Source organism: Taudactylus pleione, unplaced genomic scaffold (assembly GCF_031769625.1).
Source record: "Taudactylus pleione unplaced genomic scaffold, aTauple2 ptg000199l, whole genome shotgun sequence".
NCBI lineage: Eukaryota > Metazoa > Chordata > Amphibia > Anura > Myobatrachidae > Taudactylus > Taudactylus pleione.
Window position 1 is genome coordinate 11,404,366 of NW_028284601.1, and position 25,074 is coordinate 11,429,439.

Here is a 25,074-nt window from a genome sequence, read left to right on the forward strand (position 1 = left end):
CATAAGTATACCTTCCAGATGCAATACATCCCATCTGTTACGCTCCAGTCTCTTCTGTTTGGCACCTCATCTGCTACATTCTCACTTCCTAGCATCAGACACCCCACATATTGTACTGAGGATGTAGTTATGAGACTTAATACTGACTTCCGAATCCCAAAAAGGGAGTTAAGATAAGTGTCGAAATACCAAAGCCTATCTTAATCCCGACGCCGGAACGCTGAAGGACGCCAGACCGAATGAGGTAAGTCTGGGGTGCCCTTAGCATTAGCCATGGGGGGAGGAGTAGGTCTAGGGACCATAGCAAAATTCAGGTTTTGGGGGGTTAGCTTTAGGCACCCCTAGGGTTAAGTTTAGCGTTTGGCACTCCCGGGGGAAGGTTAGGGTTAGGCACATCCCCGGGAGGGTTAGATTTAGTGTGAATTAAGAGGGGGTTAGGCACCTCCAGGGGGAGGTTAGGGTTAGGCACTAGGGGGTTAAGGGTAGGCACCACTAAGGGAGTTTTAGGGGGGAGGGGTAGGGATAGACTACTTATCTGCTATGTCGGAATCTTCTCCCTTCGTGCTGACAGCGTCAGGATATGAACTGGCAGCTATTCAGTCGCTTGGACTTTATACCCATTCCATTGCACTGTCCCTGACTCCTGCCAGGTACCACATCTACCAAATTCCCCTTCCTGCTGTCACACACCCCATCTGTTATTTACACATGAGAAAATACTATTTGCTTCATAGTCAATTATAAACATGATCAAGATAGGATTTAATCTAATGCAGTTTAAGCTATATACTGATAGGTTGAGTCTCCCATATCCAAATATTCTGAAATACAGAATATTCTGAAATACGGAATTATTTTGGCATGACTGAGAAAATGAGACCTTTGATTTTTGATGGTTCAATGTACACAAACTATGTCTAAGGCACAAATTATTAAAAATAATGTATAAAATTACCTTCAGGCTGAGTGTATAAGGTGTATATGAAACATAAATGAATTTCATTTCTGTACACAAACTTTGCTTGAGCCACAAAATTATTGAAAATATTGTATAAAATTACCTGCAGACTGTGTGTATAAGGTGTATATATCACATAAATGCATTCTGTGTGTATATTTGGGCCTCATTCCCAAGAGATTTCATTATGATATGCAATTATTCCAAAATACGGAATATTCTGTTATCCAAAATACCCCTGGTCCCAAGCATTTTGGATATGGGAGACTCAACCTGTAATAATACAATATTTAACAAGAAGTAAGTTTGTACCCACCGTGGTTTTGCATTAGTTTTTCACAAAGAAACCGGTCTTCCTCCTGGATCCTCTCCTCAACACTCTTCCTCCCCATTCCGAAATCTCTCAAGGTCGCGAGAGAGAATCGTCGCATTGTTTTCCACCTCTCTCCATTGCTCATACCGATCCCTAAAACATGGCAGAGAAAGAGTTATGTTCCTAGATTTACAATGATTCCAAAATTGTCCCGTATCAAGTTAAAGGAAAAGATTTAATTCAGTGTGAGAACCTGTTTTTGTCTCGCACTATGGCAGCCCATGTGGTGTTACAGGTATATAACTTTGCTTATTTGTTCCTGCTCCCCAGAGGTGAGAGCAATTAGGCTTCTAAGGAACCTTGTGCCAAATTGAAGAAACAGACATGTCATTTTATATTTTCCTAATTTAATAATTATTTTAACAAAATGATTTTTAGCTTTTTTAAAATAGAGAAGTACAAAGTGATCAATGTGTCCAAGATCGTGAATAAAGAGCCATAATACACTCTTACTGGATAGATAAAATATTCTAATTTCATGTTTTTGACATAATTTTTCAGAATTGCTTATAAATGTTATACCTGTGGCGGTGAGAGATTGCCAGGTAATGTAATTAAAACATGTAAAATTTTGTTGAAAGGGTATTTATTAAAGCTTGGAAAGATATAAAATTGTGAGAGATAAAGTACCAACCAATCAGCTCCTGTTATTTTTTTCAAAAACAGCCTGTAAAATGTAAGTTAGAGGGCTGTGTTCTGACTGTCTGCTAGGTTGGATGTGCCTTGCTGGAGCTCCTGTCACTTTGTATATATAGGAGATGTTCCTGGCAGCTTTTGGTGGCCTGAGCTGTCTCTCTACCTACCCCAAAGGTGCCTGCTGTGCTCCTAGTCTGCTCCCTGAATCCACCGGAGCCCTGGTGACCTCTGGCGCTCCGCTGCCTACTTACCATCCACAAGCCGCAACCTCGAGTTTGGAGCTCCGGTGGGGACCTGCATGGTGCCACCCCGCTGCTTTGCTCCCTCTCCCAGAAGACACATCGCTGCCGGTCTCCAGTCCTCCCTGCTGACCTGCTGGGCCTGGTCTCCCCATCTCCAGTCCTGCTGGCTGCCAGGTTCGACGAATCTCTTCCTGGGACGAAGCGGGCGCCATCTTGGATTTGGGCTCCACATTTGCAGACAGTCTGCTCTGCCTCCACCACTCTGTCACACACTGTAAATGGCTTCCAGACCTCACTACCTCACCCCTACTAGTGGCTGACTATTAAGCTCCTTAGCTTTTTCCTCCCAGCAGGGCTTTAATACTCTCTGCTGACATGTTTTCTCATTGATATTCCTCACCCACCCTTATGAGATCTCCACAGTACATGTCTACCTGATATTATATTGTCTGCTGCTGAAGCCACTTTCCTTTTTACTGCTGTTTGTATTTACTATCTGAAGAGGTCATTATGAGAGGTCATTATGCCCATCTAACAAGGCAAACTGTCCACTCTCGCACCTCCAATTAAATTTTATCGCAGAAAACCCCTGACTCACTGTCTTCTGGGAAATCTCAGCTGGTGACCAAGGATGCCCCCTCTCCTAGCTCTGACACTAATCTTGACCCCCCTGCTGATGCTCTGCTTACAGTTCGTGTACTTCATCAAATGCTTCAGGTATTCTGAATGGACTCCACCTCTGACCTTCAAGTCTCTATTAAACAGCTCACTAGCGAGGTGACGGGTATCGTTGAGCGCATTAACAACCTGGAAACTAAAATGCAAGAGTTAGTGTCCTCTCACAACGAAATCCTTACATCCCATAACTCGGTTCTGACTGAGCTGGCCTCCATTAAGGACAAATTGGCACATTTGGAGGACAGATCTAGGAGAAACAATATTAAAATCAGGGGTGCCCCGGAATCTGTGTCCAATGCTGATCTCCAGAACTTTGCTTCAAATATCTTCCAGAAATTACTGCCTTCTGTAGAGGATTGGGACTTGCTGATTGATCATATCCCTAAGTCACACTCAGCTCCAGCAGGTTCTCCCAGAGATGTCCTCCTGCGACTTCACTTCTTTCATATCAAGGAAGTTATACTTCGGGCTGCAAGTGGGGCGGAGGTTGCAGTTGTTCTCAACAATCTCCAATTATTCCCCAATTTCTTAATCCACACTATTAATAAACGTAGGACATTTCAACCTATTACAAAAGCACTTTGGGATAATGATATCCAATATCGATGGGGTTTCCCAGTAAAGCTCTTGGTGCTAAAGGATGGCTCCACATTTATTAGCTCATCTTTGGAAGCTGGTGCCAAATTGCTAGCGGAATGGGAAATTGCTGCTCTGGATCCTAAAAATGGATGCTATATTCTGATCTTTACAGCTACGAGTTTTTCCAGTTTGAGGTTTGTTGTATCTTTACGATCCATGTTTAATATGCTTAGAATAAGTAGTTTCGCTATTTTATTTGTCTAGTTTTTTCTTCCTCTAATACCTTTTTCTATGATGTAGTGTGTATTGATATTATTTCTCTATACATATGCTGGTTTGGGAGGAATGGTAGATGTTATTTAATGTTTGATGTTTATACTGTATTTTATAATAGGTCTCATGGGTGGGCATTGTCGCAGTCCTCCCTCACATGTTAACCATTTTGAGATATTGAACCTTTATGGAAACTACTGTGGCAAGATATACTGGGCCTATTGGGTTTTTTGTATCTTTTCTATGTTTTTGTTTTTTATTTTTTTTCTATAATTTTATGTATTATATTTTCTCTTTTACTGTTATGTGACATGTACATCTAGGACATTTTCATTTTTCCATTGTTTCATATGCTCAATGGTTAAAGTCTTTTTGATAAATGTCAAAGGGCTTAATTCTTCGCAGAAGAGACGCCTGGCCCTCTCTACTTTTCACCACCACAGAGCTGATGTTGTTGCTCTACAGGAGACGCACTTCTCATCCTCGGCTCCTCTCATATTTAAAGATTACAGATACCCTTTATGCTATACTGCTAATAGTTTGTCTAAACGTAATGGTGTTGCCATCTTATTTCATGCTAACACCCCATTTTTATTACACAGAAAGATTGAAGGTTTCTTATTGTCATTGGAAAAATTGAGGAAACTCTTGTCACTTTAGTTTCTCTTTATGCCCCTAATTCACGGCAGGTCTCTTTTCTCCGAGATACTTTTGAGGAAATCCCTAAGGTTCGTTAAGGAGCACTTATATTGATGGGTGACATTAATTTAGTATTTGATCCCAAAATAGATAGATCCCCGTGGCCTCCCCTTCTCTCCTCATGACATAGGCTTCTCATTAGCGTTTAAGAAATTACTTGCAGATTACGAATTGTATGATGCCTGGCGCACCCACCAATCAGATGAAAAGGATTATACTTTTTTCTCCTCAGTCCATATTAGTTACTCTAGAATAGATCTTATTCTCTTAGATGAAATAATTCTTCAATTTACAAAAAAGCTTAAAATCCTCCCTATTACTTGGTCTGAACATGCCCCTGTTTAATGGGTTTGGGAAATAGGCTATAAATTTTCTCCTACCTGTCCTTGGTGTCTCCCTGAATATCAATTGAAAGACCCTAACTCTCTCATGCTATATATACAGACTAACTCTCCTACTGATACCTCTGTTTTCACATTTTGGTGCACTTTAAAAGCGGTCCTTCGTGGTACTTCTATCCAGAAACTTAAAGCTCGCTCTCGTACATTACAGAGTGATTTGGAGTCTACTCTATGGTCTTTAGGGTCCCAGAATCAGGCCCACCCCTCTAGAGCATTACGCAAACAACTCCAGGAAGTGCATGCACTTATGTCACGCATGCATCTAGCTTTTACTTGTCTCCGCCATAAATTTTATACGCCCGGTAATAAAGCTTCACGTCTCCTAGCACGTAAGCTTTGTGGGTGCCAGGCATGCAATAGAATTAAATGTCTCCTAACCCCCTCTGGTTTGAAATGTCTTAACCCCCTTGACATTGCTAATCTATTATCGGACTATTATGCAAAATTATATAATTTACGTGATGACTCCTACATTCCTAAACCATCAACTTATGTTATTTCCTTTTTCCTAGATGATTTCGGTCTTCCTTCTCATTATGCTGATAGCCTGGCATCCCTGAACACCCCCTGGTCCTTGGGAAATATCCTGGTGGTAATTCAACAATTACCCAGGGGTATGGCCCCTGGCCCTGATAGGTTTACAAATTCCTTCTACTCTGTATTTACTGAAGACCTTTCCCCTATTATCCTAAAATTATTCACAGAAGCTTCAGATGTTGGTTCTTTTCCACCTGAAATGGTAGAGACGCAAATTGACACCATTTCGAAACCCGGTAACGACCCCTCTGTAAAAACTATATAGACTCATTGTGCTCCATAATACGGATGTGAAAATCTATGCTAAATTGATAGCTAATCATTTGAATCCTTTACTTCCACAACTGATACACCCTGACCAGATGGGTTTTGTTCTTGGACGTCAGGCTCCTGATAATACCTGTAGGGTTTTAGATTGGAGGAGTGGGTATCGTACCATAAATCACAATTTCTCTTCCTCTGATAAAGCGTTTAAATGACTCCACTGGGACTACATGCACCAGGTATTATCTAAATATGGATTCCGGAGTGACATTGTTTGATCCATTAATGTCATTTATTCTAGCCTCTCAGCTCATGTTTTCAGTAACGGATTACTCTCCTCAACTTTTTCCATATCTAACAGTACTAGACAAGGGTGTCCCCTTTCCCCCCTAATATTTGTGCTAGCTATAGAATCTCTGGCCCAAAAAATCCATACATTTTCAGAATTTCCAGGGCTTTCTGTGTATGATACCTCTCATAAATTATGTCTGTTCCCCAGATGATGTTTTGTTGTTTGTAACGATACTATTTTAGACAATTATAGTGCAGCTTCCTATAATTAAATACTATGAAAACTGAAGCATTACCCCTTAATATCCTGCCTTTGTCTCTCCGAGCTTTAAAGGGACGCTTTCCTTTTATTTGGAAGGATTCCTCTCTATCTTATTTGGGAATTTTTATCCACTCTTCTATTAACGCTGTTTTAGTGCAAACTATGTTCCATTTTTGGCCCAATTGTCTTCTTTAGCTAGTTCTTGGATGAACCACGAGATCTCCTGGTTTAAGCCATATAGCGACGTTTAAGATGATGTTATTACCTAAATTGATGTATTTATTTCATGCCATTCCCTATATTATTTCTCGTAAATTACTATATCAGATGTGCCATTTGATGCTTTCTTATGTGTGGAAGCGTAAAGCACCCAGACTGGCGTATAGCTGTATGGTTCATTCTGAAACCACATGGAGGCCTTAATCTCCCTGATCTAACCAGATATCCTGAAGCAGCCCTTCTTTCCCAAGTATGTGATTGGTTTCTTCCCCCTTCTATCAAACCCTGGGTAGACTTATAATACGCTCTTCTTTGGCACTTTTCCCTCCCTGACCTCCTGTGGCTGCACCAACAACTTAGACCACAACTTTCATTATTCCCTAAATCAGTCCTTGATACTTTATAAGTTTGGGATCTTAACCTCCCAACTCATTTTGATTTTACTCTTCCTACTAGAACTATTTCTCTCTGGGCATTACACAAAGCATTGCCTAGTCTTAATATGTCCGACTGGATGAGTCTGGGCATTGAGTCCCTGACAGACTTTTTTTTTTCATCCTATTTTTTAATGTATACAGATCTTTGCGCTAAATATCAGTTAGGTCCCTCATCTTGGTTTTACCATCACCAATTCACACATTGGTATGCCCTGATGAATACAGATCCCACTGTGCTCCAGAGGCCACAGAGCCAAATATTGAGCCAATTATCTAAACCCTCCTCCAGTGGTGCTATATCTTATTGGTACTTCCTGTTATCTCCTACAGCTTTGTTGGTCAAATCTCCAGCTCAACTCTTGTGGGAAATAGATTTCAAACATACGTTTACTCTCAAACAATAGGAGACTATTCACCCTTCTTCTTTTGCTTTATCTTATATGTATTAATCATATCTAAATGTATGTAAAACTTTTAAACAGATTATATGTGACACCCTCTAGGTCACATAGAATTTGGCCTACAGTCTCGAAGTTTTGTTGACGTCTCTGCCACTCTGAAGGTTCTACCTTCCATGTTTTCTTGGATTGTACTCTTTTGCGCCCTTTTTGGGAAGAAGTTTTTGTTCTTATACATGATGTCTTAGGTCTCACCCTCACCCTAGATCCCTCTCTCGCTCTTCTCCATTGGTATCCTATTTCTGTCCCTAATCTGGACCGTTATGTTCTCAGTCATATCCTCATATCTGCTAAGGCTACTTTCGCCCAACACTGGAAATCCCAGTCTCCTCCTCCATTTGCCAAGGTTGTGACAAAAACACAATTCTATTTTGAAATAGAGACAAAAGACATTGAGTATTCTATGGCCACTTCATCCTCCATTGTGAAATGGCACCACTGGCACCTATATGTTACAAACCCATAGAGTCCCTCCTCTCCTTTTGGGTTAAATGAGCTTCCACAAGTGGACCCAGATATTTATTCTGCTGTTTATTTTTATATCTATGGTTTTAATTTTTGTTTAATATCTATGGATGTACCGTTACCAATTTTTTCTGTTGTTCCCCCTTTACCTTTTGTTTTTCTGTACCCCTATGAAAATTTTGCAATATATTCAATAAACATGTATTGATGAAAAAAATGTAAGTTAGAAGCTGACATGTTTGTACTTTATGTCTCACAATTTTATCTCTCTCCAAGCTTTGATAAATACCAGCCCCCAATATCATTTTCTGTTATATTTAGTATGTTACAGAAAATAATTTAATGTGTTACCAACAATTTCAAGAATAAAATGTTAAATAAAATTTTAATTGTCTATGCTTGGGATAAATCTAGGTATATTCTGATAATAAACAATTGATATAGGCTAAAATGTGTAAAAGATCAAGTTGATGGCAGGTTTACTGCCTGACAATGTCTTTCATAATTAATTCAAAAAGTAGGAGTGAATGTTTAACACCAAATGAGTATCTTTTTAAACTCAGCTGACAAAGGCTGATTAGATTCTCCATCAGACAATTAGATCTGTTAAAACAAATTTATTTATGTTAGAAAACATAACAGTGACTAAAAAAAATGTTAGAGAATATTTCATAATTCAGAAAAAGGAGTTGCAGATGCACTATGCGATCATTACCGTTCACATTTAAATGTATTTTGAAATTAAATATAATATCAGAGGTAGTTAGCATATCAGTAGCTAATGATACAGGCTTGCCCACCATTGTCAAGGTCCCCTCTTCGGGATGCAGTGCACCCCAAAAGACAGCCCAGTTTATTTGGGGAGAGCGTTTGTGCGTTGGGCCCCATGAGCTGTTCTGGCTGGACCTCTTCAGGGCATCACCACTTAATACACATAGTCACTTTGTATATCACTTTTCATGTTTGTTTTTTATTCATGTACTTTTTCACATATATTCTTTACCTTTATTACTATTTTTAACACTTATTAGCTACTTTTACACACCTGATACTTTATAACACTTCACTGTCACTCTTTTTGTCTGGGCTGTCTTCTGAGGTGCCCTGTGTCCCAGATGTGAACCCCAGAGTGTTAGGGACCTGCCCAATGAAGGGACCTTGACGATGGTGGGCAGGCCCATTTCATTGGCCACTGATATGCTAACTACCTCTGATATTATATGTAATTTCAAAATACATTTAATAGTGAACAGTAATGATTACATAGTGCATCTGCAACTCCTTTTTCTGTGTATATCACTTTAAAATCCAGCATGATAGCACCTTTCATTACTATTAGGGTGTGCAGTCTAGAGCCCCTCCCTGTACTCTATATTTCATAATTCACCATTTTTAGATTATTGGCACATATAGACTGAAAACTAGATACCAACATTCATAGTTGTATAAATTGGCCACACAAGTTCATTCATTGGAAAAGTTAAATTAATTGATATTAAATAGGCCAGTTTGTATGTATATAGATGTATTTTTGTGTTTGACTGGCAGTCTGGGTACACACTGACAGATATATTGGCCGATCAATTGATCGGCCAATATATCGGGTACCCATAGGCCAGTGTGTACCAGCAATATGTCTGGTACATATTGCTGGTACACACTGGCCTATGGGTACCCGTACAGCAAATTACAGATATATCTGTCCATCAGGAAGTGTGTACGGATAGTCTGTTATCTGCCCATAAACTTGCAGCAGATTGTGGAGTACTGCACATGCATCATACTGCGCACTACGCAGCCTGAGGCCTCATAGCGTGCGCTGAAGTTAGCAATTCCTGACTAAGGTCAGAGCATTTGCAAGTGTGCGTGAGGCTGCGATGGTATTCGATTGTACCGATGGTTTCCCAGTCTTGCTAAACATTATGGATGTGTGTAAGTTAAAGTGGGCGTCCATGTATAGTTTGCGGCAGCATAGCTATCGTGATGATTTAGCATACTATCACATTTGAACTGCATGCGTAATAGCTATTGCAATTGCGATTGGTAGTAAATCAGGCCCTAAGTCATAATGTATCTTTGGAGAAACAGGTTGTCTTTGCTTATACTAGATATTGAGATTAGGAACTCAAGTGAGAATAGTTATTTATTGTATCTTAATCATAACTTGTTTTCCTTTGATTTATTTTAAGGGTCAGATAATAAATCCACGTGTTGTCTACAAGATGTTCACTTTGATCAAGTCATTTGTAGAAGCCCAAATAGTGAAAGAAGTGAAGGCTATCATGAAGTCTTGGCCTAAATTAGGAATCTAGGTTACAGTGGATTGAATACTAATTTGGTTATTTAACAAGGTTGTGTCTCAATAAAATGGAATAAGGGTATTCCTTTGAAGGAAGTGACATATGCAGGGCTGGATTTCCCGCAAGGCATCCTAGGCATTCGCTTAGGGCCCGGGGGGTCCATGGACGGACACCTTTGCCCGAAGAAATTACATGATCACAGCGCTCCCAGAGGAGCACTGCACGAGTACCATGTGATGTCATGACATCACGTGGTCCCGCCTCCATTCCCAGAGAGCCTCCGGGCAGACAGTATCACTGTGATACAGCTGTCTGTGCAGGCACGCTGCAGTGCTCAGGAGGGTTCCCGCCAACGTTGCTGCGAGACCTGTCTCCCACCGCCAGTCTTCTGCTGTCACTGTTGGAGCCACCAGGACCAGGTAATTCTAAGTGGTGGGCTGTGATGGAGAGAGCTATGAGTAGAGGCTGTTATGGAGGGGGCTATGAGGAGGGGCTGTGATGGAGGGGGATATGAGGAGAGGCTGTGATGGAGGGGGCTATGAGGAGGGACTGTGATGGAGGATGCTATGAGGAGAGGCTGTGATGGAGGGGGCTATGAGGAAGGGCTGTGATGGAGCATGCTATGAGGAGAGGCTGTGATGGAGGGGGCTATGAGGAGGGGCTGTGATGGAGGGGGCTATGGCAAGGGGCTGTGCTGTGCTGTAGGGACTATGAGGAGAAGCTGTGATGGAGGGGGACTGAGATGTGATGGAGGGCTGTGATGGAGGGGCTGTGATGAGGAGATTATGGGGGCTGTGGTAAGGGGAGTGAGGGGGGCTGTGGTGAGGGGTGCTGTGAGGGGCTGTGATGAGGGGTGCTGGGCTGTGAGTAGCTCCATGTGAGGGGGAATGAGTGAGCTAGGATAAAGGTCCACTGTGAAGAGGGGATAAGAGGAGCTGTGATGGAGGTGACTGTAATGAGGGGGATTGAGAGGGGCTGTGATGGAGAGGATATGAGGGTAGTTTGTGGGAGTGGGGCCCCAAACTGGTATCCTGTCTATGGCCCCAATCCGGCTCTGGACATACTGTATGCATACTTTTATGTACAGAACAAAGAGAATACACACAGGTTATGTCACTTTAAAGCATACCATGAGAAAAGCCCAGGTAGGGGTATAAATATAAGTGCAGTAAGGAAGAGGGACGTATGGTGAGTATAGGAGGCAGAATGAGATGGAGGCCAGAGGTACTCAAAACATGGTAGATATGTATCACCCCTTATATGGTGTTTATTCCCCTTAATATTAGTATTAGTTATGTACAGCACTGTAATCCATATACCATGCAATGCTCAATCTCTCAGATACACCATAGCACCCACACACCAAATTCATTCTTTTGAGACTGACACAAGTATTGGTTTTCACAAAGTTTGCTGTTTCAATGTTTTTAGACCTTTTTGTCATATGATACTATGGTATGCTGAAGAAAAATTATTAGCATTTCATAAGCGTTAAAGGATTTTATAAAGAGTCAATAATTTTAGTGTTGACCCTTCTTTTTCAAGACCTCTGCAATTCACCCTGGCATGCTGTCAATCAACTTCTGGGCCACATACTGACTGATGGCCACCCATTCTTGCCTAATCAATGCTTGGAGTTTGTCAGAATGTATGGGTTTTTGTTTGTCCACCCACCTCTTGAGTATTGACCACAAGTTCTCAATGGGATTAAGGTCTGGGGAGTTTCTTGGCCAAGAACCCAAAATGTTGATGTTTTGTTCCCTGTGCCACTTAATTATTTATTTATTATTTATTTATCATTTATTACCAGTTATTTACACATATTCTGCAGTGATTTACAGAGAATATTTGTCCATTCACATCAGTCCCTGCCCCAGTGGAGCTTACAATCTATGTTCCCTATCACATGCCCACACACATACACATTAGGGTTAATTTGTGTTGGGACCCAATTAACCTACCAGTATATTTTTGGAGTGTGGGATGAAACTGGAGTACCCGGAGGAAACCCATGCAAACATAGGGAGAATATACAAACTCCACACATGTAGGGTCGTGGTGGGAATCGAACCCATGACCTCAGTGCTGTGAGGCAGCAATGCTAACTATTACACCATCTGTGCTGCTCTTTATGGCAAAGTGCTCCGTCATGCTGGAAAAGGCATTGTTCATCACCAAACTGTTCTTGGATGGTTGGGAGAAGTTACTCTTGGAGGAAGATTCGGTACCATTCTTTATTCATGGCTGTGTTCTTAGGAAAAATTGTGAATGAGCCTACTCCCTTGGCTGAGAAGCAACCCCACACATGAATGGTCTCAGGATGGTTTACTGTTGGCATGACACAGGACTGATGGTAGTTTACCTTTCCTTCTCCTGGCAAGTGTTTTTCCAGATGCCCCAAACAATCTGAAAGAGGATTCATCAGAGAAAATAACTTTACTCCAGTCCTCAGCAGTCCAGTCCCTGTACCTTTTGAAGAAAATCATTTAACTATCACTTCACAAAAAAAATATGTTACTAGAATTTGTAGCATATAATTACATATACATCACAGAATTGGTTAACATTAGGTTTATCAGTATCATATTACAGTGTCAGTTGATCTTGAATTAAAATAGTCTGTGTAGGACTTTTTTTCACTGAAATCTCAGATATCACAATATATTACAACACAGAGATTAAACAGAGATATGTAATCCACATTTTCATACTTACCGTAACCTTTAAACAATTGAATGATCACTTCAAGCTCCCCTCTGTCATTGAATGTGTCTCCATAATCAACCAGGGCCTCTTTTACAGTCTCATATCCAACTAACATGACTCCTTGAAGATTAGCTACATGAAACAGGTATACAGGACCATACTTTTCACTAAGCTGCAGAAAACACAACACATGGAGGTTGAAGGATATATATATATATATATATATATATTTATATATATATATATGATAAGTACTTACATATCTCTGATATAACACTGAAGGGGTTATAATTATATAATAGTGGACCAAATAGCTAGTGAATATTTATAATCAATAACAACTTAGACAAAATGTGGTTTCCATTTTTCTATATATACTTAGACTACTGCAAATAAATAATCATAGTTAAATAAAATGAAGATGCAACTTCATTTAAAATATGATATATTTTCATTAACAATTGATCTTCTATTATAATCCTTATATATAATAGTAAAACATGTATTAGACATGAAATATTACATACACTACAATGCTTTTTTATCAGTCTTTTTATGTTTAAGTATTTGCATGTGTGTTAGTGGTTGTGCCATTATTAATACAGTTATATATGTGTTCAAACTAGACCAATGTATTTAAAGGCTACCAATAACCTTTTGATAAATTTACGTTATCTACAAACTGTTCTAGCTAACTGCTTACTGTGTTCAGTTAACACTTGAAATCTGTTTACAGGTATACCCCATGAATCAGACTTAGCTGCCATGCAAATGCTTGTTGCTAATAATCAGCACTATTTGATTTAGATCTGTTTATGAATCTTCTTGAATTAGTTATTGCACATAATTATTTTTGCTGTGATGGAGGATATTATTTACAGACATCTCGATGTGGCCCCATTATGTGCCAATCCATAAATGATTATGATTGAGTAAGACTTCTTCTTTTCAAACCAAGAAATTGCCAAAAACCTCTTAGCATATAATAGATACATATAAAACCTGTGAATACTGTGGACAGAGTCAGCATTCCAGTTCAGTAACTTAATAGAGATGCATAATCAGACTAGCAGCCTTGTAAAATTCAGAAATAAAATCGATAAGGAAAAGGTTAATTTCCTTGATGTGTTGATTGCCATAATCTATCATTGTGGTGGTACTTGAAGGCGGCAAATGGTCATCAAGCAATGCAATGTATTCAGGTGGACCAGCAGGACCAACTCATGCCATGTGAACACACCCCACACTATTATGGAACCACCATCAGCCAGCATGGTACCTTGTTGACAACTGGGAACTGTGGCATCATAGGTTCTGTGCCACAACTGAATCCTATCATCAACCTGAAACAACTGCTACCATGACTCATCAGAACATGCCACTTGTTGCCAGTTGTTTAGGGACCAATTAGCAATGTCACAAACCCAGGTGTAGTGCCTGTGTTATAGTGTTAACAGTTGTACTCTGGTGGATCTTTTGCTTCCATTTTTGCTGCACTGACCTTCTGGGTATGTGTTGGGTACATCCTGCATTGAATGTGGATTTGTGTTTAGCCAATGTTTCTTGTCTGTTACCACAGACAATTCTGTGCAGGCACCACTGGTCATGATCATCCCTTGGTTGGCAACTGCACTGTTCACAGTGGGTGATAATGCCTTCCATTATGTATTTCTGGTACACAAGTAATAACATAGATTGAAGAAGATTGTCCCATCTATCTGGCACCCTCTATAATGGCCGTTCAAACTCCGATAATCCATGTTGCCTAGCCATAAGCAGCCTAGCCATTGTATTGATTTACAAGATGTCATATTGCAACTGATACAGTTCTGAGCATTTCCAAGATGTCACAGTATGGTGATGCAACCTACCATTGCCTCACAATCAGTCAATGGAAGAGAAGGAGAAACAACAAAGTACTAATGCTGCAGCTGATGCCACCAGTCATAACAATACTAGTCCTTCATCCAGTAAAGTTAGTGCTAAAGGGCATAAGTCAGGGCAGCTGAAATAAAAATAATATTTTACATTGCTGAGAAAAATATCACCTCTAATAAATGGAAAGTTTCCTGCAGAAAAACATAAAATTGCCAACATGCCATACACCACAGTGGCAAGGAAAGCCTCAGGCCTTGTCCTCTATTTGTGAGTGGTAGTTCTGCAACTGCAGTCAGGCATCTTCTGCCTCACAAGACAAATGTAAGACCTTCCCACCCAGAGTCTAAAAAAGGTGTCATAAAAATTAAAACAACAAAATCAGTGCTAAAACATAGCTGTATGCATTCATCATATGGTGCTCCATTCCAGAATACACCAGCACCTGTATTAGGAAACCAAGTCTGAGGGTTGCAACCTGCGTGTCTAATGCAGCTAAGTACAAACCTCCTTGTGGGGGTCCCTGGTGAAAACTGCTAGCACATTAGACACAGTGCCTCAGTACTCTGTCTCACTAATCCTGAAATATGGGCTAGCTTCCATTATCCTTCTATGAATTGTGACAGAAGGTGTTGGTGGTGGAGATTATATGTGCTGTGATCTAGCTGAGAGCTGAAAGTTAGCTGATGCTGGACTGCTTTTACAGGATTTTTCAGATTTTTCCAAAAACTTTGCAAGAACACGCTGCAAATTATGTAACAGGGAGGAGATTCCTAGATGGTTAACGCCATTCCTTTACCTACTTTGGCTTCATAAACCGTACAGATGGCTTCACAAATGTTGTCAGTATTTGACTAGAAATAATTCCACACAAAAGAAGTGGATTTTTTTAATCTTTTGCTCTCCACATTTGCAGAGGGTATGAAAATGGTAGAAGGAGACTCATTTCACAAATAGCATTCGTGAACACACTTAGACTTTTCTCACTGATTTGTAAAGTTTGTGAACAAACAGCTAGTTCTTCAGCCTTAGTTTTGATTTGGTGAACTGATTTGCCTGTTTTAAAGCTGACATAAGTAGAAGCCCCTGCTTCTGCAACAGGCATTCCATTGCATGAAACATTGGTAACAAGACCCCCACTTGCAAAGAAAAGCCATGGCCTAGGGCCTTTTCTTGCCACTGCATGTGATGTATGGAATGTTGCCAATATTACACTTTTTGGCAGTAAATGCTTCCTTTCTTATTAGAGGTTATGGAGGGTTGGGTTACGCGCACTCCTTGGTGGTGTGTGTGGGGATGAGGGGGGGAGATGGGGGGAGAAGTGGGGGTGGTCATTATGCGTGGTATCAGATGTGTGTTGGTGAGGGATGCACTGGAATGCCTATTGCAGAAGCATGGGCCTCTACTCGTGTCACCTTTAACACAGGCAAATCAGTTCACCAAGTCAAAACTAAGGCTGAAGAACTAGCTGTTTGTTCACAAACTTTACAAATCAATGAGAAAAGTCTAAGTGTGTTCAAGAATGCTATTTGTGAAATGAGTCTCCTTCTACCATTTTCATATCCTCTGCAAATGTGGAGAGGAAAAGATAAAAAAAAATCCACTTCTTTTGTGTGGAATTATTTCAGAGTGGAATGGTAGATATTTTATTCATGTGATTGATTCATGTTAGTGGTTGCTGACACAAAGTCCCTTCCTTCATGTGGAAGGGCACCGGGCACCTACCAGTAGGTAAGCAATGCCTCTCCCCACCAGTGCGGGACACTGCAACTGAAAACACCCCCGATTCAACACATCCAGGGCATCCCAGTTCCCAAGACTGTAGACCATAGGTCCAGCAGGGGAACATGCAGTAGTCAGGACTGCATGCACAAGGAGCCCCCTCAAAGGGTCCACCTACCCCAACTGTGGATTGCACCTGCTCACCCCACCTCCTTCTCACACCAACCAGGCAGCACTATGAACTACCCACAAACCCATGAACTACCTAGAGACTACGAATTCCCGAGGAGCACTGTGACTCCACACGAAGGAAGGGACTTTGTGTCAGCAACAACTAACACGAATCAATCACACAAATAAAATATCTACCATTCCACTCACTAATCCAGCCTTATGTATGTTCTTTACATCTCACCAACACACACCTGATACCACACATACTGACCACCCCCACTTCCCCACCCCATCCCCCCTCCTCATCCCCATGCACACCACCAAGGTGTGTGTGTAACACAACCCTCCATCACGTAATTGAAAGTAGGATCAGGTATCCCTACACATACGCTGCAGCACCACCACCATCCCTACCAACCCTCCCCCCCACCCCCACAATCCCAACACAGATCCCCGAATCCCACCTAAAATGAAGCACATCTGATTCAACAATCAATCTTCAATTATTAGAGGTTATGTTTTCTTTAACAGTGTGAATTATTATTTCAGGTGGCATTTCTCAAACTTTGCTTATTCTGGACTACCTTTAGCAGATGTTGGTAGCAGCCGCAGCACTAGTACTGGGTTACTGCTCCAACTCTTTTATCAACTGATCCATATCAACTCACAGCACCTCTGTAGATTTTTTAACACACAAGTTTTATTGTAAAAAATGTTAACAGAGCATGGGGGCCCTAAACACACAACAAACCACTTCACTGTGCCCCTAGTATAGACTGAGGTGCACCCTAATAATGACATTATTTATTTTAACACACAACTTTCATATTAAAATGTTTTAACAGTGCCTGTACAGACAATAAGCTGCTTCACAGCACTCCTAGTATAAGGCTGGCATCCTAATAGTAATGACATAAAAAAGTGACCCAAAAGGCTTTTTAAGTAACACAGTGCTGCAGTACCACTCCTATGGCATTTATTATGCCTCTTAGTGCTGCAGAATCACACAGTGTATCTGCAGTGCCCTTTAATATAGTGCTCCTATTTTTTTTTTGTTTAGAAAAAAAATGCCCCAGTAGGCCTTTTTTACTAAAAAAACAAACAAACAATGCAGTGCTACATTCCACTCCTAGGGTGTGTTTTTTTCTGCCTCTCAGAGTATTGCAGCCTGCCCACTGTACATAGGCCCTGATTCAGAGCCGGGCGCTCTGACAGAGCGCTCGCCCTGAATCAGGGCGTCTTCTTTTTTAATGGAGCGGCCTCCTGGCTGCTCGCATTGCTGTGGGTTTCCACCAACAGCTAATGCGAGTGGCCAAGATGATGGTCGCAATGGTCAAGACCATTGTGACCATCGGGCTTGCGATGAGACCCTTGTGGTAGGGTCTCGTGCCCGCAAGCCCCATAGAGCTTTCGGCTCAAACAGAGCTGAATGCTCTCCCACTGACATCACTTGTGATGTCAGTGGGGCCGCCCCCAAATGGTAGCTGTTCCCATGGGAACACCTCCGTCTGGGCAGCCAACCCCCCAACCCGCCCACCAAAGGGGGCATGCTGTCACTCAACATCGACAGCATGCCCCATTTGGTGTGAAACACAAAGCGATGGATTGCCCGTCGCTATCTGGGTCTTGCGCATGCGCACGACGGAGCCGGCTCCATCATGCGCATGCACTCTGGGCCACCATCAACCCGGTTGCGAGCGCTCATCGCTTGTGACCGGGTCTGAATCAGGCCCATAGTGCCCTGGCTTTAACAATGCTCATAATTGTTTTTTTTTACAAAGTGCCCTTATATCCACACCCTCTTCCTCCGGACTCCAGTGTGATATACTGTAGCACCCGATCACGAGGGAGGGATTTTAATATGCAATCCAAAACATGTGAGATCTGATGCTAGGAAGATGACAGTTTGCCTTGTTTTGAGATCTGAACATGATTGGAAGACCTGAGCCCCGGCTCAATTTCACTCTGAGCCCCTTAGTTCATGTGTGTTCTGTTTCTGTGGAATCTGGACCACACATCTCTAGTACATACTGTCACTGAAAAATAATGTTCTCCTATGATCATTACCATCCTCCCCATCATATACAGTGATTTTAAGTCATTTATCTGGAGATTACAGCATACTTACCTACTCTTCTGGGACTGTTGGGAGCCTCCCGAAAATCAGGTGCCGCTCCCGACACCCCGCAAGACTAGGCAAGTCCCCTGGAATGGATGCCGGCACCCCACTAACCCCCGCGCCAGCCGCAAAAGTGGGCGGTGCAGGGGTGTGATGACGCGACTCGCGCTGAATCGTGTCATCGTAGCCCCGCCCCCTGCCTTATAATGCCAGTAATATTGGCATTATAAAGCGGGGGTCGGGGCCACTATGACGCAATTGCATCGGCATGCCCCCGCTCCACCCATTTGACCCGCCCCCGTCCTTCCTGCTGGACGGACCTGCCAGCCCCCTCCCAGATTCCCCTGCCGAAATGTCGGCAAGTATGGATTACAGACAGCTGTATGTACTGACATAAGGGGAGATGTATTAAACCTTGGAGAGAGATAAAGTGGAGTATTTGCCCAAAGCAACCAATCCACTCCTGTCATACTATAGACTGTGCTAGATAAGTGACAGAAGCTGATTGGTTTATTTGGGCAAATTCCCCACTTTATCTCTCTCCAAGGCTTGATACATCTATAGTATTGTTTTTTCCCCTCTCTTTTTGCAACAATAGAAGCTCCAACCTATGCTTGTTAAAAGTTATGCTAAATCTGGAATAACATAAACTGACAACAGAGTACAGAACTCCTGCAGGAACTGGAGTGTGTCCAATATCTACTAAACAGGTTGTGTGTGCGTGGGGCCAAAGCTCAGATTTTTATCTTTCAGCTATCCCAGTGTTGGAACATTTCTAGTACAGCTCTGAATACCCTGAGAATTATTTCTGCATGTACAAAGGGCTCGATTCAGACCCATTTGCTAGGCTGTGTTTGCACGCAGCTGGCTGATTTTCACAAACTGCACATGCTTAAAAGATGCAGTGCACGTACGCGAACCAGTCACTGCGTTTGGGAAGCACTCGTTCACTGCACACAGGCACACTGCAAGCCTGAGTGACAGGAAGAGCCGTTTGTGGGTGGTGACAGGGGGAGGTCGATGGAAACGGGAGTGTAGTTGTGCAAACGCAGGCGTGTCTGTGCGTTTTTACACCATTTCAGGGGCGAGCATAATTACACGTCACATAGCTGTGTAACACACATGCAGCACTCGCAGTGATTGCGGTAGGTTATGGTCAACCACAAGCACTGCATATGTGTTCGATGTCAGCCGATGGTACCAATGGTTTAATACACTTCCTGGAGAGGACGTATGTTGGTAAGGGAAAGTAGGCATCTTATGTCCAGGCTAGTGAGCGTATAACTTCATACTGCGATCGCACGTTAAGACATAGTGGGTGCACTAATGTCTTGCCATACAATTGCAAGATTTGCATACTTTGGTTGCATACGGCTGCGTACGAACGCAGCCTAGCGAATGGGTCTAAATCGGGCCCAAAGTTTTGCATGGGTTCCACAGAAACCAGAATAAACTCTTAATTTATTTTCAAACCAAATCTACATTGGTTTCTATGTATTACACATAACTAAATTTCTAGTCACTTCAGTAGATATACAGTACAGAAGTTTTAATTAATAATATTTATATTTTAATTTTGCCTTGTTTTGCACATAATAGGCCATTGCATATATTTTAATGAAATTAATAAAAATAACTTTTTGATCTTAGTTGTCTGCTCCTAACTTGAATGCATCATTTCTCTATACAGTGCATCCGGAAAGTATTCACAGCGCTTCACTTTTTCCACATTTTGTTATGTTACAGCCTTATTCCATAATGGAATAAATTAATTTTTGACCTCAAAATTCTACACACAATACCCCAAAATGACAACGTGTAAAGTTTTTTTTAGATTTTTGCTAATTTAATTAAATAAATAAGAAATCACATGTACATAAGTATTCACAGTCTTTGCCATGAAGCTCAGGTGCATCCTGTTTCCACTGATCATCCTTGAGATGTTCCTACGCTTAATTGGAGTCTGCCTGTGGTAAATTCAGTTGTTTGGACATGATTTTGAAAGGCATACACCTGTCTATATAAGGTCCCACACTTGACAGTGCATGTCAGAGCACAAACCAAGCATGAAGTCCAAGGAATTGTCTGTAGACCTCCGAGACAGGATTTTCTCAAAGCACAAATCTGGTGAAAGGTACTGAAAAATATCTGCTGCTTTGAAGGTCCCAATGAGCACAGTGGCCTCCATCATCCATAAATGGAAGAAGTTCAGAACCACCAGGGCTCTTCCTAGAGTTGGCCAGCCATCTAAACTGAGCGATTGTTGGAAAAGGGCCCTAGTCAGGGAGATATCCAAGAACCTGATGGTCACTCTGTCACAGCATTCCTCTGTGGAGAGAGGAGAACCTTGCAGAAGGACAACCATTTCTGCAGCAATCCACCAATCAGGCCTGTATTGTAGAGTGGCTAGATGGAAGACACTCCTTAGTAAAAAGCACATGGTAGCCTGCCTGGAGTTTGCCAAAATGCACCTGAAGGACTCTCAGACCATGAGAAACAAAATTCTCTGGTCTGATGAGACAAAGATTGAACTTTTTGGCGTGAATGCCAGGCATTATGTTTGGAGCAAACCAGGCACCGCTCATCACCAGGCCAATACCATCCCTACAGTGAAGCATGGCGGAGGCAGCATCATGCTGTGGGGATGTTTTTCAGTGGCAGGAACTGGGAGACTAGTCAGGATAGAGGGAAAGATGAATGCAGCAATGTACAGAGAAATCCTGGATGAAAACCTGCTCCAGAGTGTTCTTGACCTCAGACTGAGGTACCGGTTCATCTTCTAACAGGACAACGACCCTAAGCACACAGCCAAGATATCAAAGGAGTGCCTGCAGGACAACTCTGTGAATGTCCTTGAGTGGCCCAGCCAGAGCCGAAACCTGAATCTGATTGAACATTTCTGGAGAGATCTGAAAATGGCTGTACACTGACGCTTCCCATCCAACCTGATGGAGCTTGAGAGGTGCTGCAAAGAGGAATGGGCGAAACTGCCCAAAGATAGGTGTGCCAAGCTTGTGGCATCACATTCAAAAAGACTTGAAGCTGTAATTGCTGCCAAAGGTGAATCAACAAAGTATTGAGCAAAGGCTGTGAATACTTATGTACATGTGATTTCTTAGTTTTTAGTAAATGAAATTTGCAAAAATCTCAAAAAAACTTTTTACACGTTGTCATTATGGGATATTGTGTTTAGAATTTTGAGGACAAAAATTAATTTATTCCATTTTGGAATAAGGCTGTAACACAGCAAAATGTGGAAAAAGTGAAGTGCTGTGATTACTTTCCGGATGCACTTTATACTTTTTTTTTCTCTCCTTGAATCTCTTTTGTAGAAACACATTCTTGTACAATATTATACACCACTACATAAATCTAATCACCATGTATAGTAAATCTTGTTACAAATCAATTTCCATCTTACCTTAACCAGATCTTTATGCAACTCTGTTGGGTTCACCTGCAGCATATTCCCCAGTAGGGGCAACGGCTTAGGTCCGGGAGGCAGGTTTTTCTGTCTGATCTTTTTCCACCATATAAATACATAAAGCAGTAGAGTTACTCCAGTAGTTACAAGAAGTGTCAGCCCTATACCCAGCGCCATCCTTAGAATAACAGGTTCACCGAGGCATCTATGTCTGCTCTGTATCCCAGCTTGTGTAACTATGCATAGAGTGAGCAGCATGAGAAGACAGGTTTCCTATTGTGTTGGCTCTATATAGAGTTTCAGTATTCCAAGAATAGTTCACGGCACTGATTAAAGCAGTGTTACGTAACTCTGAGGGGTCCTCTTTTACCAAGAGGGAAAATAGTTTTAGAATTTTGAGCTAGAGGAAAAGCAAACTATTATTGTTCTTTCTTAATGGTTTGGCTTGTTAAAATTTGGAGATTTTCTTTGAGGAGCTACAACATATTTGGAGTAGAGATGTGCACTGACCCCATGTTTTGGTTTTGGATCAGGATCTCCCCTGGTTTTGGATCTGGATTGATAATTGGTGCAGCCCCTGGCTGAAGAATTGATAATTGGTGCAGCCCCTGGCTGAAGAATTGATAATTGGTGCAGCCCCTGGCTGAAGAATTGATCATTAGTGCAGCCCCTGGCTGAAGAATAGATAATTGGTGCAGTCCCTGTCTGAAGAATTGATAATTGGTGCAGCCCCGGCTGAAGAATTGATAATTGGTGCAGCCCCTGGCTGAAGAAATTGATAACTGGTGCAGCCCCTGGCTGAAGAATTAATAATTGGTGCAGCCACCGGCGGAAGAATTGATAATTGGTGCAGCCCCTGGCTGAAGAAATTGATAATTGGTGCAGCCCCTGGCTGAGTAGTAGTGGAATACAGAGCTATGATTAGGAGAACCAGTCCTACAACAGCCTTGAGGGCTGGAACTCTTGGCAAGTTGCGGCCATTATAGCCTTGAGGGCTGATGAGGAGTGATGACAGCTGGCCTTTGGGCCATAAAGCAGGAGGCGGTGAAGCAGCCTAGAGGGCTCAGAAGAACTCTTGGCTGAATGTCATTGTTGTGCGACTTGTGCCACTGGGTTGACACAAGCAGCAGTTGGTACATAATTTTCTTTAAAAAAAATGTAAGGGGCATGCAGGAGATGCTGTCTGTGGCCATTCCAATTTCTGGACATTCACAAACTATAATAACTTTCAAATTGTCATGCAGCAATGCCCCAAACAGCACATAATGGAAAGGAAAAAGGTGCAAGATGGAATTGTCCTTGGGTCCTTCAACCCACCCTTATGTTCTATATATGAAACAGGACATTCACAGTTTAACAAACCAATCACTTCAGCAACAGGGCCTGACGCTTGTGGATTAAATGATTGGTTTGTTTGGACCCCCCACAAGCAAGCTGACAAAACGCAGTGGGAATTGGTGGCATTGATCCCATACACAAACTGACTTTACAAGTTACATCAGATGTCGTCATCGTCATCCCCATCAGTGTGTACATCCTCTTCTTCACACAATATTAATTAGTCCCATTACAGACGCTTCTGCATTTTTTGACTTAATTGATGGTAAAGTAATTCATTTTGATGAAAATCATCTTTTCCAGATTCTGGGGAAGTAATCTCCTATGCCAATCACTGACAAGGTTCCCAGCTGCGCTGAAAACTCTTTCAGAGTACACACTGGAGGGTGGGCAACTTAAGTACAGCACAGCCAGTTTGTGTAAGGTACTCCAAATTGCCTCTTTTTCCTGCCTGTAGTGAAACGGACTATCTGACATGCCTATTTGGATTCTATCCTTAAAATAATAATCCAACATTCTCTGAATGGTGATCGTGTCAGACAAAAGTCACAGTAGACATGTCACTCATTCCAGACAGTTCTTTCAGGCCCAGCCAGATGTCATTAATTTTTGCTGACTGATCAGCATCACCACCAGCAGTGGGTCTGTTAGGAAAATGTAGCTTTTTCCTGGCAGCTGCAGAAACTGAAGGAGGAGATGATGTCATGTCACATGCCACTTGAGCTGACAATTTTTGCAGCTTTTCAGATTTATGTCCGTTAGAAAAAAAGACACAAAGTATGACTTAAACCTAGGATCAAGTATGGTCGGCAAAATATAGTGATCTGATTTCAAGAGATTGACGACCCTTGGATCCTGGTGAAGCGAATGAAGGGCTTGATCAACAAGTCTGACATGCTGAGTGGAATCACTCCATTTCAACTCCTCCTTCAGTTTCTCCAGCTGCTTTTGCAAAAGTCTGATGAGGGGAATGATTGACTCAAGCTGGCAGTATCTGAACTAACTGCACATGTGGCAAGTTCAAAGGGTTTGAGAACCTTGCACAATATGGAACTTATTCTCCACTGCACTTGACTAAGGTGCATTCCAGCTCCTCTCCCTATGTCATAGGCCGTAGTGTAGGCTTGGATGGCTTTTTGCTGCTCCTCCATCTGCAGAAGCATATAGAGGGTAGAATTCCACCTAGTTTCTACCTCCTGCTTCAGCTGATGGCAGGGCAAATTTAACAGTTCTTGCTGGTTCTGCCATCTCCAACATGCAGTTGCTAAATGTCAAAAATGTCCAGAAATCTTTCAGGCCACCGAGAGTATCTCCTGCACTCCCCTGTCATTTTAAAAAAAATGTTGCACCACCAGATTAATTGTGTGAGCAAAACATGGGATGTGATCGAATTCGCCCACATGTAATGCTCGCACAATATTGGTGGCATTGTCAGAAATCACAAATCCCAAGGAGAGTCCAAGTGGAGTAAGCCATTTTCCAATTATTTCCCTGCGCTTTTCTAAGAGGTTCACAGCAGTATGACTCTTAGTGAAACCGATGATGCACAGAGTAGCCTGCCTCTGAATGAGCTGGCATTTGTTAGATGATGCTGCTGCTGCTGTTTGCACAATTGGAGGCAATACACCTTCCCAGTGTGCTGTC

At 41.9% G+C, this 25,074-nt stretch overlaps 1 protein-coding gene across 1 annotated transcript in view; it reads right to left on the reverse strand.

Moving 5' to 3' along the window:
- LOC148518794 (cytochrome P450 2A13-like) overlaps positions 1-22,333 on the reverse strand; it is a 49,202-nt gene extending 26,869 nt beyond the window's left edge. Inside the window, exons 1-3 of the mRNA XM_088477120.1 lie at positions 22,090-22,333; positions 12,788-12,950; positions 1,275-1,424 (exon numbers count right to left, since the gene is read on the reverse strand). Of these exons, the coding sequence (XP_088333246.1) occupies positions 1,275-1,424; positions 12,788-12,950; positions 22,090-22,269 (493 nt within the window). The 5' untranslated portion in view covers positions 22,270-22,333. The remainder of the gene's footprint in view (positions 1-1,274; positions 1,425-12,787; positions 12,951-22,089) is intronic.
- Positions 22,334-25,074: the final 2,741 nt, after the last annotated feature.